Below are 14707 nucleotides of genomic sequence, written 5' to 3'. Positions count from 1 at the left end.
GACGCCACTCCCAACCCCCCTGGGGATGGACAAACAGATGGACACCACTCCCAACCCCCCTGGGGATGGACAAACAGATGGACGCCACTCCCAACCCCCCTGGGGATGGACAAACAGATGGACGCCACTCCCAACCCCCCTGGGGATGGACAAACAGATGGACGCCACTCCCAACCCCCCTGGGGATGGACAAACAGATGGACGCCACTCCCAACCCCCCTGGGGATGGACACCACTCCCAACCCCCCTGGGGATGGACACCTGTGTCCCATGAATAGTTAAAGAGGGGTTTGGTGACGATCAGGCCGTAACTGAGATTAGAACAGCCAGCAGGACTCAGTCCGTGGCATGATGCCTACCCTGTGGTGGAAACGTAGACTTGGGTGGAAGGGAGAAACAAAGCAAACAACTGTCAATCTGTGGGTAAGAGGAGATTCACACAACTTAACTTAAACTGAACAGGAAAACAGATCCTAACACGACGTAGATAGAGAGGAGACTAAAGAGACGTCTTCTAGAGAAGCATAGACAGCATTAAGACCCTTCATTAGAACAAGCTACGATTATATGTTGTTAGAACAAGTAGATAGATACAAAAGGACGGACGAGAGATAGAAAGTTTGGATTCTAGTGTTGTCCAACACCAAGCAGCAAAGGACACTTAAAAAAAGGCTTTCTACCTATATATATATATATATTTTTTTTTACCTTTGTCAGTCTGCATCAGTCTCATTTGGATACGAGAAGTCATGGACCCACCTCTCCTGCCGGTGGCCAGGATGGAGGTGGATGTGGACCTGGGCTTTGCTCTCTTCTTTGTCTTCCTACTGTGTTCCTTCCTGCTGTTCACCATAGTGCGCTGTGCCCAGATGGTCCTGAACCCCTACAGCGCCATCTCTGTCGCCGCATACCAGAATATGGAGGAACAACCTGAGGAGTGACCTCACTCCACACTGGGCAGGAAATAATGTGAGCATAGTGGAAGAACCCTAGCCCGACTGTGGCTAGTGTGCTGAAGGTGGGAAGTTTAGTTTCGTAGTTAGACTTGTGGGAATCAAGAGGAGCAGGAAGCACATGAAGGGAGTGGTACTTAAAAGTTTGGAGAATTCATCAGTCCACAGATCTGGAGATGAACATCACACACCATGTTAACTTGGAAAACAGGAGCAAATGGGACCATGAGGATTTCAAATTGTTACAGTACAGTTTATGTTTAGGCAAAATGTGCTTTTGGGAAAGTCTACAGTTGTCAGCATGTCATGGACCAGAGTCAGATAAACGTAGGAATGACCACCATTTTAGTTTTTGTATTCCTAATCAGCCACTGCCATATCCACATCTGCTTTCCATTAAAACAAATAGGCGAAGCCATGAGAGAAGGTTTCATGACAATAAAAAGCATACTTGAATGTCTGTTTAATTTGAGATGTTTTTACAATATGCAGTCTAGGTTATAATAATACTAATTGATTACATTTAAAATCAAATCAAATCAAATTTATTTGTCGCATACACATGGTTAGCAGATGTTAGTGCGAGTGTAGCGAAATGCTTGTGCTTCTAGTTCCGACAATGCAGTAATAACCAACGAGTAATCTAACCTAACAATTCCAAAACTACTACCTTATACACACAAGTTTAAAGGGATAAAGAATATGTACATAAAGATATATGATTGAGTGATGGTACAGAGCGGCATAGGCAAGATGCAGTAGATGGTATCGAGTACAGTATATACATATGAGATGAGTAATGTAGGGTATGTAAACAAAGTGGCATAGTTTAAAGTGGCTAGTGATACATGTATTACATAAAGATGCAGTAGATGATATAGAGTACAGTATATACGTATACATATAAGATGTGTAATGTAGGGTATGTAAACATTATATTAAGTAGCATTGATTAAAGTGGCTAGTGATATATTTTCTATGGCGCTTTCCATAGTCTCAAAGCACTTGAAAAGCAAAAAACAAACTAGCAATATAATAACTAGCAATATAATATTATAATCCTTATAATATCATGACAGGTCAAGCAATAGAGGCCAAGTCTTTGAAAGCTGCAACTTCTGAAGACGGAAAGAGTCAATTCATGGCTTGAGCATAAGGAGCTGGTCAGAGGATGGTCCATGATTTCATGTCATTTTGAATAAACATAATACACCTTAATTGCCAATAATTAGTGAGAGTTAAAAGAAAGGGATGAGGTAATGGGAAGAACACAACCATTGAAGAAGGAGCCTACATGTATTCAGTCTGACTGTAAGCAGAGCATTGGTGGAGGGAAAGAGGTCCACTTTACTTCTTTTCGGGAGGTATGATGATGTGATAGCGTAAGAATAGCGCTGTTAAGATCAGAGTTATGTCTCCTGGGTATACACCTTCGTTCGAGGTGCACATACAGTGGGGCAAAAAAGTATTTAGTCAGCCACCAATTGTGCAAGTTCTCCCACTTAAAGCTACTACAGTACAATATTTCTGACTGCTATAGACTTTTGTTTTTTCCTATTGTGTTATTGACTGTACGCTTGTTAATTCCATGTGTAACTCTGTTTTGTTGTTTGTGGCGCACTGCTTTGCTTTATCTTGGCCCGGTCGCAGTTGTAAATGAGAACTTGTTCTCAACTAGCCTACCTGGTTAAATAAAGGTGAAATAAAACAATCACAAAAGATAGATGGTAGTTGCAGCAGCAGAGAAATATTTGCGTGTCAGAGATTTTAGTGCAGAAGATCGACAGGAAGTTTTGAGAGAAGGGTTCCATCCGACCAGGCTGACAGCCTGCAATGCTGTAGGATCGTTTAGTGCCAAAGTAATGGGATGGGCTGATGGTTTTTGGGGATAGTGTATAGCAGGGTTTGATGGTGCAATTTAAGTTTTACCACATTCCCCTTTTTTGATCAAAATGTGCAATCCGCATTCCGACCTGCTAAGGGCAGCAATTCGCAACACAGCGTCTAGTCTGCCGGAAAGCCACAGGAAGAAGAAGTTGTATGCGGGGTAATTGTGAGTAGTTTGTAGCTGTCTAGCTGAATGACTGGATAAATGAACATTAATGATGGGTGAGTTCATTAACTTCCAATAAAAATTGTCTCGATTCATAAACAGTTTTTAGTTGCAGATGCATTATACGGTGAGCGGATATAGATTTAGAGAAGGCAACTACAAAAGACTGAACTGCTTAGTTAGCTAGTCTCCCTCCCCAGCTCAGTAACTTTCGAGTTAGCAAGATTGTTTGAATAAACTCAACTTGTCCGATAAATGAAGATCCACTGTGATTATGTGCACAAAATCACTTACTTTAAAAAGTGCATTCCCACGGGAATTTAATTTAAAGCTACTACAGTACAATATTTCTGACTGCTAAACGTGTCTTCTCCGCGCACGGCTGTGTGCTAACCTTTTCCCGTTGTGACGTTTGGGAGTTGTAGTTTAAATTGTTCACTAAGTGCCCCCCTATGTTAGTATGATATACAAATGGTGTAAAATGTTTTTGATTACAATAGCTTTCATTCCAAATAACGAGTTTCAAATGTTTATTTTGATCTTCTAAGATGAGTTAAATACGTTTATTTATAAGACTACAACTACCACGAGCACTGTCGATGTCCCTGAACAGTGGTCCCTCATTTCAAAACAATGCGACGATCACATGAAATTGAAAACACCAATGCATGACCTTTGTTACAATATAAACTACATAGGGTGATATTTTAAACAGATTGTACAGGTGAGTTTTAGTCCCAACGTGTTTAATCGGCCCTGAAATTACAACAATGTTCAGAATACCGTGTAGTTAGCTAGCTAGCTAGTTAGCTAACACTAGCTTGATCAGTAACAATGTAATCTTAGCTAACTCTATAAAATCTCTCTCGCTTTCTTTGCCTCATCTTCACTCCGTCCTTTCTGTCTCTGCCTCATCCCCTTCTACGCTCCTCCCGTTGTTTTCTTACTCTCCCTCCCTGTATATCTCAACCCCGGTCTCTCCATCGTTCTCTCTGCCTGGCCCCCGTTACATCTCTCACTCCTGTCTCCCCACAGGATGGAGGTGGAGGGCTGGGACTCTGGTCTGGAGGAGGAGCTGGGTGTGTCTCTGGAGGAGCTGAGTAAGTGGATTGAGGAGGAGGTGGAGAGGAGCGAGGCAGTCCGCCAGAGGAAGGCCCAGCTGGCTGAGCTCAAAGAATGGGTGGAGCAGAAAGAGAAGGAAGAGGAGGTGGTGGACAAACTCTTCAACAATGCCAACCAGTGAGTGTGTGTGTGTGTGGGGGGGAATTATGTTTTCTTTCTTTCTCAGGTCCATAGTAGAGTGGAAGACTTTAGTGTGTGTGTGTGTGTGTGTGTGTGTGGGGGGGGGGAATTATGTTTTGTTTCTTTCTTTCTCAGGTCCATAGTAGAGTGGAAGACTTTAGTGTGTGTGTCTCTGTGTCAGGTCTATAGAAGAATGTGAGGCCCGACTTACTGTAAAATAGTGTAAAGGGTTGCGCTGATAGAATCTGGTATCAGGATAAGTATGAGACTGAGTCACCAATTTTATGCTATGTATTTTTTATTAGCTAAGCAATAAGTGGTAAATGCAATTTTCATATATATGGGTCCGCTGTAACACCACGCAGGGCAAACAGAGAACTGGCCAACACCCTAAAGATATCTTCTGACAATACTCTGACAGTAGTAGTTCCTGCTTCCGAGCTGGCCTGTCAGAGTAGAGATCAAGTCTGGTTTAAATTTACTCGACCTATGTTGATTGTTGGCGCCCCAACTGGTCCCAGCCCCCGGGCGCTCCCATTGGCAGGTGTAGTTGTTGCTGGGCAGAATATCTATGCGCTCATACCCTAAATACCGTACAGTTATCTCACATCTGGTTCTAGTTACTGCTAAGTTTGAGTTCTAACAAAAGACAGTCTGTTTAACTGCCTACGTGCTGTACGTGTCTCCCACAACTCATGATAACTGCCTATACCTCAAGGCCACAGCCTTTCCGCTAGTCACATCATTCAAATGTTGCAAAATGTTGCTTTTAACATACACAGACACCCTCAAGCATATTTTCAATCCTCACAATAGGACTGGTGTGTGTGTGTGTGTTACCATCTGTGTGATTCTCTCCATTGTGTGTGTGTGTGTTGCAGGTCCATAGTGGAGTGTGAGGCTCTGGTGAAGTCCACCTACAGTAAAATGGGTCTGGTCTACAAGGAGAGCTCTTCAGAGGATGAGGGTGGAGTGGGAGGGGTTCAGTCCTCTGATGTCATAGAAATTGACGATGATGATGACGATGATGATGTCATCGCTGTGGGCTTACGTACGTACTGCCACTTACTCCCAGTGAGCTAAACAATATGTTTACCAAAGGAAACCTGTCCAGAGGGGCAGCTCCAGGATAAGACACAGGAGTGAATGTCTAACCTGGTTTCTTTTCTCTCTTCTCTGACCTCTTTCCTCTCAGTGGTTCCTCCCAAGAAACCTGGGATACCTGTCCATGATGCAATGGTGAGAACAAATCACTAGTCACACACACACTCGTGTTAATTGACCCTGTTATCTGCAGCTTTCCAGTTTCCTCCCAGCCGGTGTTGAAGCTTGTCTCTCTCCCTTCGCTGTCTCTCTCTCCCTTTGCTGTCTTTCTCTCTCCCTTTGCTGTCTCTCTCTCTCCCTTTGCTGTCTCTCTCTCTCCCTTTGCTGTCTCTCTCTCTCCCTTTGCTGTCTCTCTCTCTCCCTTTGCTGTCTCTCTCTCTCCCTTTGCTGTCTCTCTCTCTCCCTTTGCTGTCTCTCTCTCTCCCTTTGCTGTCTCTCTCTCTCCCTTTGCTGTCTCTCTCTCTCCCTTTGCTGTCTCTCTCTCCCTTTGCTGTCTCTCTCTCTCTCCTTTGCTGTCTCTCTCTCTCCCTTTGCTGTCTCTCTCTCTCCCTTTGCTGTCTCTCTCTCTCCCTTTGCTGTCTCTCTCTCCCTTTGCTGTCTCTCTCTCTCCCTTTGCTGTCTCTCTCTCTCCCTTTGCTGTCTCTCTCTCTCCCTTTGCTGTCTCTCGCTCTCCTTTGCTGTCTCTCTCTCTCCCTTTGCTGTCTCTCTCTCTCCCTTTGCTGTCTCTCTCTCTCCCTTTGCTGTCTCTCTCTCTCCCTTTGCTGTCTCTCTCTCTCCCTTTGCTGTCTCTCTCTCTCCCTTTGCTGTCTCTCTCTCTCCCTTTGCTGTCTCTCTCTCTCCCTTTGCTGTCTCTCTCTCTCCCTTTGCTGTCTCTCTCTCTCCCTTTGCTGTCTCTCTCTCTCCCTTTGCTGTCTCTCTCTCTCCCTTTGCTGTCTCTCTCTCCCTTTGCTGTCTCTCTCTCCCTTTGCTGTCTCTCTCTCTCCCTTTGCTGTCTCTCTCTCTCCCTTTGCTGTCTCTCTCTCTCCCTTTGCTGTCTCTCTCTCTCCCTTCGCTGTCTCTCTCTCTCCCTTTGCTGTCTCTCTCTCTCCCTTTGCTGTCTCTCTCTCTCCCTTTGCTGTCTCTCTCTCTCCCTTTGCTGTCTCTCTCTCTCCCTTTGCTGTCTCTCTCTCTCCCTTTGCTGTCTCTCTCTCTCCCTTCGCTGTCTCTCTCTCCCGCCCCATCTCTCTCTCTCCAGCCCTGTCTCTCTCTCTTCCCATACATACATACATACATACATACATACATACATACATACATACATACATACATACATACATACAGTGGGGCAAAAAAGTATTTAGTCAGCCACCAATTGTGCAAGTTCTCCTCCTTAAAAAGATGAGGCCTGTAATTTTCATCATAGGTACACTTCAACTATGACAAACAAAATTAGTTTTTTTTTTCTCCAGAAAATCACATTGTAGGATTTTTTATTTATTTATTTGCAAATTATGGTGGAAAATAAGTATTTGGTCAATAACAAAAGTTTATCTCAATACTTTGTCATTGCCAACAAAGGGTATATAACAGAGGTCAAACGTTTTCTGTAAGTCTTCACAAGGTTTTCACACACTGTTGCTGGTATTTAGCCCCATTCCTCCATGCAGATCTCCTCTAGAGCAGTGATGTTTTGGGGCTGTTGCTGGGCAACACGGAACTCCCTCCAAAGATTTTCTATGGGGTTGAGATCTGGAGACTGGCTAGGCCACTCCAGGACCTTGAAATGCTTCTTACGAAGCCACTCCTTCGTTGCCCGGGTGGTGTGTTTGGGATCATTGTCATGCTGAAAGACCCAGCCACGTTTCATCTTCAATGCCCTTGCTGATGGAAGGAGGTTTTCACTCAAAATCTCACAATACATGGCCCCATTCATTCTTTCCTTTACACGGATCAGTCGTCCTGGGCCCTTTGCAGAAAAACAGCACCAAAGCATGATGTTTCCACCCCCATGCTTCAGAGTAGGTATGTAAGTCGCTCTGGATAAGAGCGTCTGCTAAATGACGTAAATGTAAATGTGTTCTTTGGCTGCAACTCAACATTCTTTGTCCTCCAAACACGACGAGTTGAGTTTTTACCAAAAAGTTCTATTTTGGTTTCATCTGACCATATGACATTCTCCCAATCTTCTTCTGGATCATCCAAATGCTCTCTAGCAAACTTCAGACGGGCCTGGACATGTACTGGCTTAAGCAGGGGGACACGTCTGGCACTGCAGGATTTGAGTCCCTGGCGGCGTAGTGTGTTACTGATGGTAGGCTTTGTTACTTTGGTCCCAGCTCTCTGCAGGTCATTCACTAGGTCCCCCTGTGAGGTTCTGGGATTTTTGCCCACTGTTCTTGTGATCATTTTGACCCCACGGGGTGAGATCTTGCGTGGAGCCCCAGATCGAGGGAGATTATCAGTGGTCTTGTATGTCTTCCATTTCCTAATAATTGCTCCCACAGTTGATTTCTTCAAACCAAGCTGCTTACCTATTGCAGATTCAGTCTTCCCAGCCTGGTGCAGGTCTACAATTTTATTTCTGGTGTCCTTTGACAGCTCTTTGGTCTTGGCCATAGTGGAGTTTGGATTGTGACTGTTTGAGGTTGTGGACAGGTGTCTTTTATACTGATAACAAGTTCAAACAGGTGCCATTAATACAGGTAACGAGTGGAGGACAGAGGAGCCTCTTAAAGAAGTTACAGGTCTGTGAGAGCCAGAAATCTTGCTTGTTTGTAGGTGACCAAATACTTATTTTCCACCATAATTTGCAAATAAATTCATAAAAAATCCTACAATGTGATTTTCGGGATTTTTTTTCTCATTTTGTCTGTCATAGTTGAAGTGTACCTATGATGAAAATTACAGGCCTCCCTCATCTTTTTAAGTGGGAGAACTTGCACAATTGGTGGCTGACTAAATATGTTTTTGCCCCACTGTACATACATACATACATACATACATACGTACATACAAACACTGGTGGTAGTTAAAATTCAGAAAGAAGTTTGAACAATATCCACATGTATGTGTTAATTGTTTGTGTGTCCTGTAGTTTAAGGAGGCGTCGGCAGCTCTCCAGCGTTCCTCCCAGCAGGTGTTGAAGCTGGCCCAGACAGTCAACAAGAACTCTTCTTCCGGGCCTGCTATACAACAGCCAGGTAATGGCACCAATGTGCAATTCTATATGTCTGTGATTGATGTATACCTCCGGGTCATGGCAGTGTCTTTGTGTGTGTACATACTGCACAAATGTTCATGTGCGTTTCTTATTTTGTGTAGGTGGCCCAGTGCCGATGCCAGCAGTGTTTGTGTCCCAGGCCACGCCCAGGAACACACCCACCCAGCCTAACCCCTCCCTGAAGGATGATGAAATCAGACTGGAGATGAGTCTTCTGGGAAAGAAACGCACCAAGACCTGGCACAGCGGAATGCTCATCGCCATCAACCCTGTCGGTGAGACACACACACACACACACACACCCCTATGCACATGGTGAAGTTTGACATTGAATGTGTGTGTTTGTAGGTAATGGTTACAGTAAGTACAAGGTGAAGTTTGAGAACAAGGGGAAGAGTCTACTGTCTGGGAACCACATAGCGTTTCACTACCACCCCACCCTGGAGAGGCTATACGTGGGAGCCAGGGTGGTCGCCAAGTACAAGGACGGCAACCAGGTCTGGCTCTACGCTGGCATCGTGGCAGAGATGCCCAACAACAAGAACCGCATGAGGTGGGAAGCTGTGTGTGTGTGAGCATGTTTCAAATATCCTCTGTGTGTTTGGTGAAGGGTTGTGAAGCTGTTTCAAATATCCTCTGTGTGTTTGGTGAAGGGTTGTGAAGCTGTTTCAAATATCCTCTGTGTGTTTGGTGAAGGGTTGTGAAGCTGTTTCAAATATCCTCTGTGTGTCTGGTGAAGGGTTGTGAAGCTGTTTCAAATATCCTCTGTGTGTCTGGTGAAGGGTTGTGAAGCTCTTTCAACCGTTGTCTATGTGTGTTTCAGGTTCCTGATCTTCTTTGACGACGGTTATGCCTCCTACGTGACCCTGCCTGAGCTCTATCCTGTCTGCAGACCAAGTAAGAACCCTCCTTTCTGTCTTCATGTCCTCTCTTTCCTTTCAATATGCTCTCTTTTCTCCTATCAATCTGGTTTTTGGATGTGACCTCCGCTTACCCTCTTCACATCTTCTCTCACTATCTCTCCTCTCCCCCATTGTCTTCTCTCACCATCTCTCCTCTCCCCCTCTGCCCCATTGTCTTCTCTCACCCTCCGCCCCCCTCTGCCCCATTGTCTTCACTAACCATCTCTCCTCTTCCTCTCCCCATCATATTTTCTCCCCCAGTGAAGCGTACATGGGAGGACATAGAGGATGCATCGTGTAAAGACTTCATAGAGGAATATATAACGTCATACCCCAACAGGCCCATGGTGCTGCTGAAGGCAGGCCAGGTCATCAAGACAGAGTGGGAGGGGACATGGTGGAGGAGCAGAGTGGAGGAGGTGGACGGCAGCCTCGTCAAGATCCTCTTCCTGGTATGATGACATCACTGGGATTTGATTACCAGCCAACTTTATTTATAGTCTGATTTAACATGACGGTCGCAGCATGTTATAAACAGGGATAGTTTAGTTTCTGGTTTTGAATCACGTTTTTATACTACTTCTGCAGACACTCAACAAAATGTGAAAATAAGGTAGCTAAGATAAAGCAATTAAATGACTGAAAAGTGATCTCTGTGGTAATCCGTTTGTATGGTTATTTGTTCTCCTTCAGGATGACAAGCGTAGTGAGTGGATCTACCGCGGTTCAACCAGGCTGGAGCCCATGTTCAACCTGAAGACCAACTGTGCCAACACCCAGGAGAAGAAGATGGCTGGCCAGCAGAGGACACGCCCCAGCATGGGTAACACTCACTCTATTCAATCAATCATTTAATATATGAACAATCAAACCAATCACTTAACCAATCAATCCATCTTTAATAACCCAGCAGGATCACATATTATACTGTACATGACGGAACCTTGACCTGTCCTTCATTGGATTACTCTAGTCTCTACTTCATTGGGATGTCGTTAACCATTTTCTCTCTGTGTAGGAGCATTGAGGACCAAGGGCCCCGTGGTCCAGTATCACAGTGGGGGGAACACCATAACCCCCAGTGGGACCCCCACTAAATCCCCCCATCCCCTCTCCCCACCCTCCTCTATCACTTCTACACCCTCCCAGCCCAATCAGCTTGCACGAACAGAGTGAGTATCACACCCACACAGTGTAAATCTTGTGACATTCCTTGAAAATGGACATCCTCTCTCTCCTCTCGCTGCTACATTTACCCCTTTTCTCCCTGACCCCCCCTTATTCCCTCCTGTTCCTCTCTGTCTCCCCCACCCTCAACAGTCCTAAGTATCAGATGGCTAAGAAGAGTACTTCTCCATACATTCCCACGCCAGGAGGCTCTCGCACTGGATTGGCCAGTAATAGCCACGCCCCTAAAGCCATGCAGCCCCAACCTCCAACTGGTTCTCCTGGAAACTCATCCAGGTGAGAGAGGGGACAGGAAATGTATGATCATAAAAAAATCATCAAATCTGCATGAATTAGTTCCCTTCTCCTACTGCTATTGAACATAATCTCTTACTAAAGAGCCACACTCACAAATATGCAGTTTTATAGGAATCTATTCGTAACTCTACTTCACTCTCGCACCCCCCTCCAGAATGTATGTCCTTCAGACTGGCAACATCCAGACTCTCACGTCCCTACAGCCTATCCAACACCAGCAGCAGTCTCTGCCCCCTCCTCCCCAAGCCCCTCCCACTGCCCCCGCACCTGCAGTGACCCCATACACCTTCAGTAATGACCGGATTCCCCACGAGTCCTCGTACCGCGCCCCCACAGACCGCATCTTCTACCTGCCTCACACCTGCCAGCCTGCTTGTCTCAACCGTATCCGGCCCTCCAGACCAGATATGCACCGGGGCAGGAACCCCCTGCTCACCCCTCTACTGTACGAGTTCAGACGCATGACGGGCCGACGGAGAGTCAACCGCAAGGTAAAGACAGAAAAAGAGCTTTGAGAAGTATTTTATCTTTCAGGAAGCAGGAATTGGATTATTATAGAGGGGACAGATTTTGGTATTAACTATCTTTCATCCCCCCTCTCTCTCCCTCTCCCCAACCCCCCTGTCAGATGTCGTTCCATGTGATCTACAAGTCTCCTTGTGGGCTGTGTCTGCGCAGCATGGCAGAGATCCAGCGCTACCTGTTCCAGACGCGCTGTGACTTCATCTTCCTGGAGATGTTCTGCTTGGACCCCTATGTCCTGGTCGACCGGCGCTTCCAGCCCCAGAAGCCTTACTACTACATCCGAGACATCACCAACGGCCGCGAGGACATTCCCCTGTCCTGCGTCAACGAGATCGACATCACACCACCCCCCGACGTGGCCTACAGTGAGGAGAGGGATTTCTCAATCCGTATATAGGCCTTGAGTTACTATAGAGGCCTCAATCAAACGATTACCCATCAGAGCGCTAGGTCTTCCTGTATAGTACGGGCCAATGGTGGTGCACTAGCTACACAACACGTAAGGAAAGGGGGATACCTAGTCAGTTGTACAATTGAATCCATTCAACTGAAATGTGTCTTCCGCATTTAACCCAACCCCTCTGAATCAGAGAGGTGCAGGGGGGCTGCCATAATTGGACATTCCACGTCTTTGGCGCCCGGGGAACAGTGGGTTAACTGCCTTGCTCAGGGGAACAGTGGGTTAACTGCCTTGCTCAGGGGAACAGTGGGTTAACTGCCTTGCTCAGGGGCAGAACGACATATTTTTTTTTACCTTGTCAGCTCAGGGATTCGTTCTAGCAACCTTTCAGTTACTGACCCAACGCTCTAACCACTAGGCTACCTGGAATAGGGAGTCAATTGATACTCAGTTGAGATGAAGTCATAAAACTGGAACATTAGTTCTAATTCTATGGTGAAGAATTCCTGAAGACGTCAGTGACTGATGTGTGTTCCCAGGTAAGGAGCGTATCCCTGAAGACGGAGTGTTCATCAACACCAGTCCTGAGTTCCTGGTGGGCTGTGACTGTACCGACGGCTGCAGGGACAAGTCAGTACTATGACTCTTGACCTTCCTGTGACCCCCTCATCTGGGCTCTGTCTTCTGCATGGCCTCCACTACATAGATTTCACCTGTCCAATTGTTAAATCAGGGATTCATTTATTTAGTCAATTAAAAGTGTTGAAATTGGGATTGTGTGTGTTGTGCAGGTCCAAGTGTTCGTGTCACCAGCTGACCCTGCAGGCCACAGCCTGTACCCCTGGAGCACAGATCAACCACACGGCTGGATACACACAAAAGAGACTGGAGGAGTGTTTGCCCACCGGGTGAGAGACGCACACAAACAACACACACAGCCACAAACACAGACATCCTCTTACTAATCTCTCCCCTCTCCGTCCTTCCCCCTCTCAGGATTTATGAGTGTAATAAGCGTTGTAAGTGCTGCAGTCAGATGTGTACTAACCGTCTGGTGCAGCACGGTCTGCAGGTGAGGCTGCAGCTCTTTAAGACCCAGAACAAAGGCTGGGGCATCCGCTGTCTGGACGACGTGGCCAAGGGATCCTTCGTCTGTATCTACGCAGGTACGTCGCTGGGTGGTGTGGTGGAGGAGGGGACAGAGCGGCGTTATAGCAGGCGTTACACATGGATAACAGTATGTACTGGTATTCACATTGCATTACATGTAGGACGTGGACTGCATAATAAGACCAGTCATTAACATTCAGAACAGCACATGGCTCCTTGTCAGTGTATATAATTGTTTAAATGCCTACATGTGAATGCAGAATGAATACTAATGTAGAAAGTCTTGCCCTATTTCCTTTACTTCCCTTCTTCTCTCTCTCCTCACATCTCAATTCAATTCAGGGCTTTAATGGCATGGGAAACATGTTTACATTGCCAAAGCAAGTGAAATAGATCATAAACAAAAGTCAAATAAACAATCAAAAATTAACAGTAATATGATATTTCAAATGTCTCCAATCCTTTGAAACTGTAATTTCAAAGGATTGGAGACATTTGAAATATCATATTATGGCGATCTACAGTGTTATAACAATTTACAGGGAAAATACATGTAAATATGGGTTGTATTTACAATGGTGTTTGTTTTTCACTGGCTGCCCTTTTCTTGTGACAACAGGTCACATCTTTCTGCTGTGGTGTCTCACTGTGGTAGTTCACCTAATAAATACAGGAGTTTATCCACATTTGATTTGTTTTCAAATACTTTGTGGATCTGTGTAATCTGAGGGAAATATGTGTCTCTAATATGGTCATACATTTGGCAGGAGGTTAGGAAGTGCAGCTCAGTTTCCAACTCATTTTGTGGGCAGTGAGCACATATCCTGTCGTCTCTTGAGAGCCAGGTCTGCCTACGGCGCCCTCTCAATAGCAAGGCTATGCTCACTGAGTCTGTACATAGTCAAAGCTTTCCTTAATTGTTGGTCACAGTGGTCAGGTATTCTGCCACTGTGTACTCTCTGTTTAGGGTCAGTCACAGTGGTCAGGTATTCTGCCACGGTGTACTCTCTGTTTAGGGTCAGACACAGTGGTCAGGTATTCTGCCACGGTGTACTCTCTGTTTAGGGTCAGTCACAGTGGTCAGGTATTCTGCCACGGTGTACTCTCTGTTTAGGGTCAGTCACAGTGGTCAGGTATTCTGCCACTGTGTACTCTCTGTTTAGGGTCAGTCACAGTGGTCAGGTATTCTGCCACTGTGTACTCTCTGTTTAGGGTCAGTCACAGTGGTCAGGTATTCTGCCACTGTGTACTCTCTGTTTAGGGTCAGTCACAGTGGTCAGGTATTCTGCCACTGTGTACTCTCTGTTTAGGGTCAGTCACAGTGGTCAGGTATTCTGCCACTGTGTACTCTCTGTTTAGGACCAAATAGCATTCTAGTTTGCTCTGTTTTTTGTTAATTACTTGACACATTGGAAATAATTATCTTTTTGTTTTCTCATGATTTGGTTGGGTGTAGTTGTGTTGTCCTGGGGTTTGTGAACAGAGCCCAATGGCCAGCTTTCTTAGGGGACTCTTGTCTAAGTTCATCTCCCTGTAAGTGATGGCTTTGTTATGGAAGGTTTGGGAATCGCTTCCTTTTAGCTGGTTGTAGAATTGATTGGCTCTTTTCTGGATTTTGATCATTAGCGGATATCGGCATAATTTAGCTTCTGCATGGATTATTTGGATGCGTCTCAATTTGGTGTTTGTCCCATTTTGTGAAGTCTTGGTTGGTGAGCAGAGCCCAGACCTCAC

At 45.6% G+C, this 14707-nt stretch overlaps 1 protein-coding gene across 1 annotated transcript in view; it reads left to right on the top strand.

Moving 5' to 3' along the window:
- The first annotated feature begins 2963 nt into the window (after positions 1-2963).
- The window catches only part of LOC115113782 (histone-lysine N-methyltransferase SETDB1-B-like), a 21395-nt gene continuing 9651 nt past the window's right edge, over positions 2964-14707 (top strand). Inside the window, 17 exon segments of the mRNA XM_065007150.1 lie at positions 2964-3062; positions 4042-4245; positions 5130-5299; positions 5444-5487; positions 8426-8531; positions 8653-8826; positions 8900-9104; positions 9375-9448; positions 9715-9905; positions 10147-10276; positions 10472-10625; positions 10774-10917; positions 11093-11429; positions 11567-11828; positions 12403-12493; positions 12655-12771; positions 12860-13029. Of these exon segments, the coding sequence (XP_064863222.1) occupies positions 3046-3062; positions 4042-4245; positions 5130-5299; positions 5444-5487; positions 8426-8531; positions 8653-8826; positions 8900-9104; positions 9375-9448; positions 9715-9905; positions 10147-10276; positions 10472-10625; positions 10774-10917; positions 11093-11429; positions 11567-11828; positions 12403-12493; positions 12655-12771; positions 12860-13029 (2590 nt within the window). The 5' untranslated portion in view covers positions 2964-3045.

This window comes from Oncorhynchus nerka, linkage group LG3 (assembly GCF_034236695.1).
Source record: "Oncorhynchus nerka isolate Pitt River linkage group LG3, Oner_Uvic_2.0, whole genome shotgun sequence".
NCBI lineage: Eukaryota > Metazoa > Chordata > Actinopteri > Salmoniformes > Salmonidae > Oncorhynchus > Oncorhynchus nerka.
The sequence above is the reverse complement of the archived record's forward strand: the minus strand, read 5'-3'. Positions and strand labels throughout refer to the sequence as shown.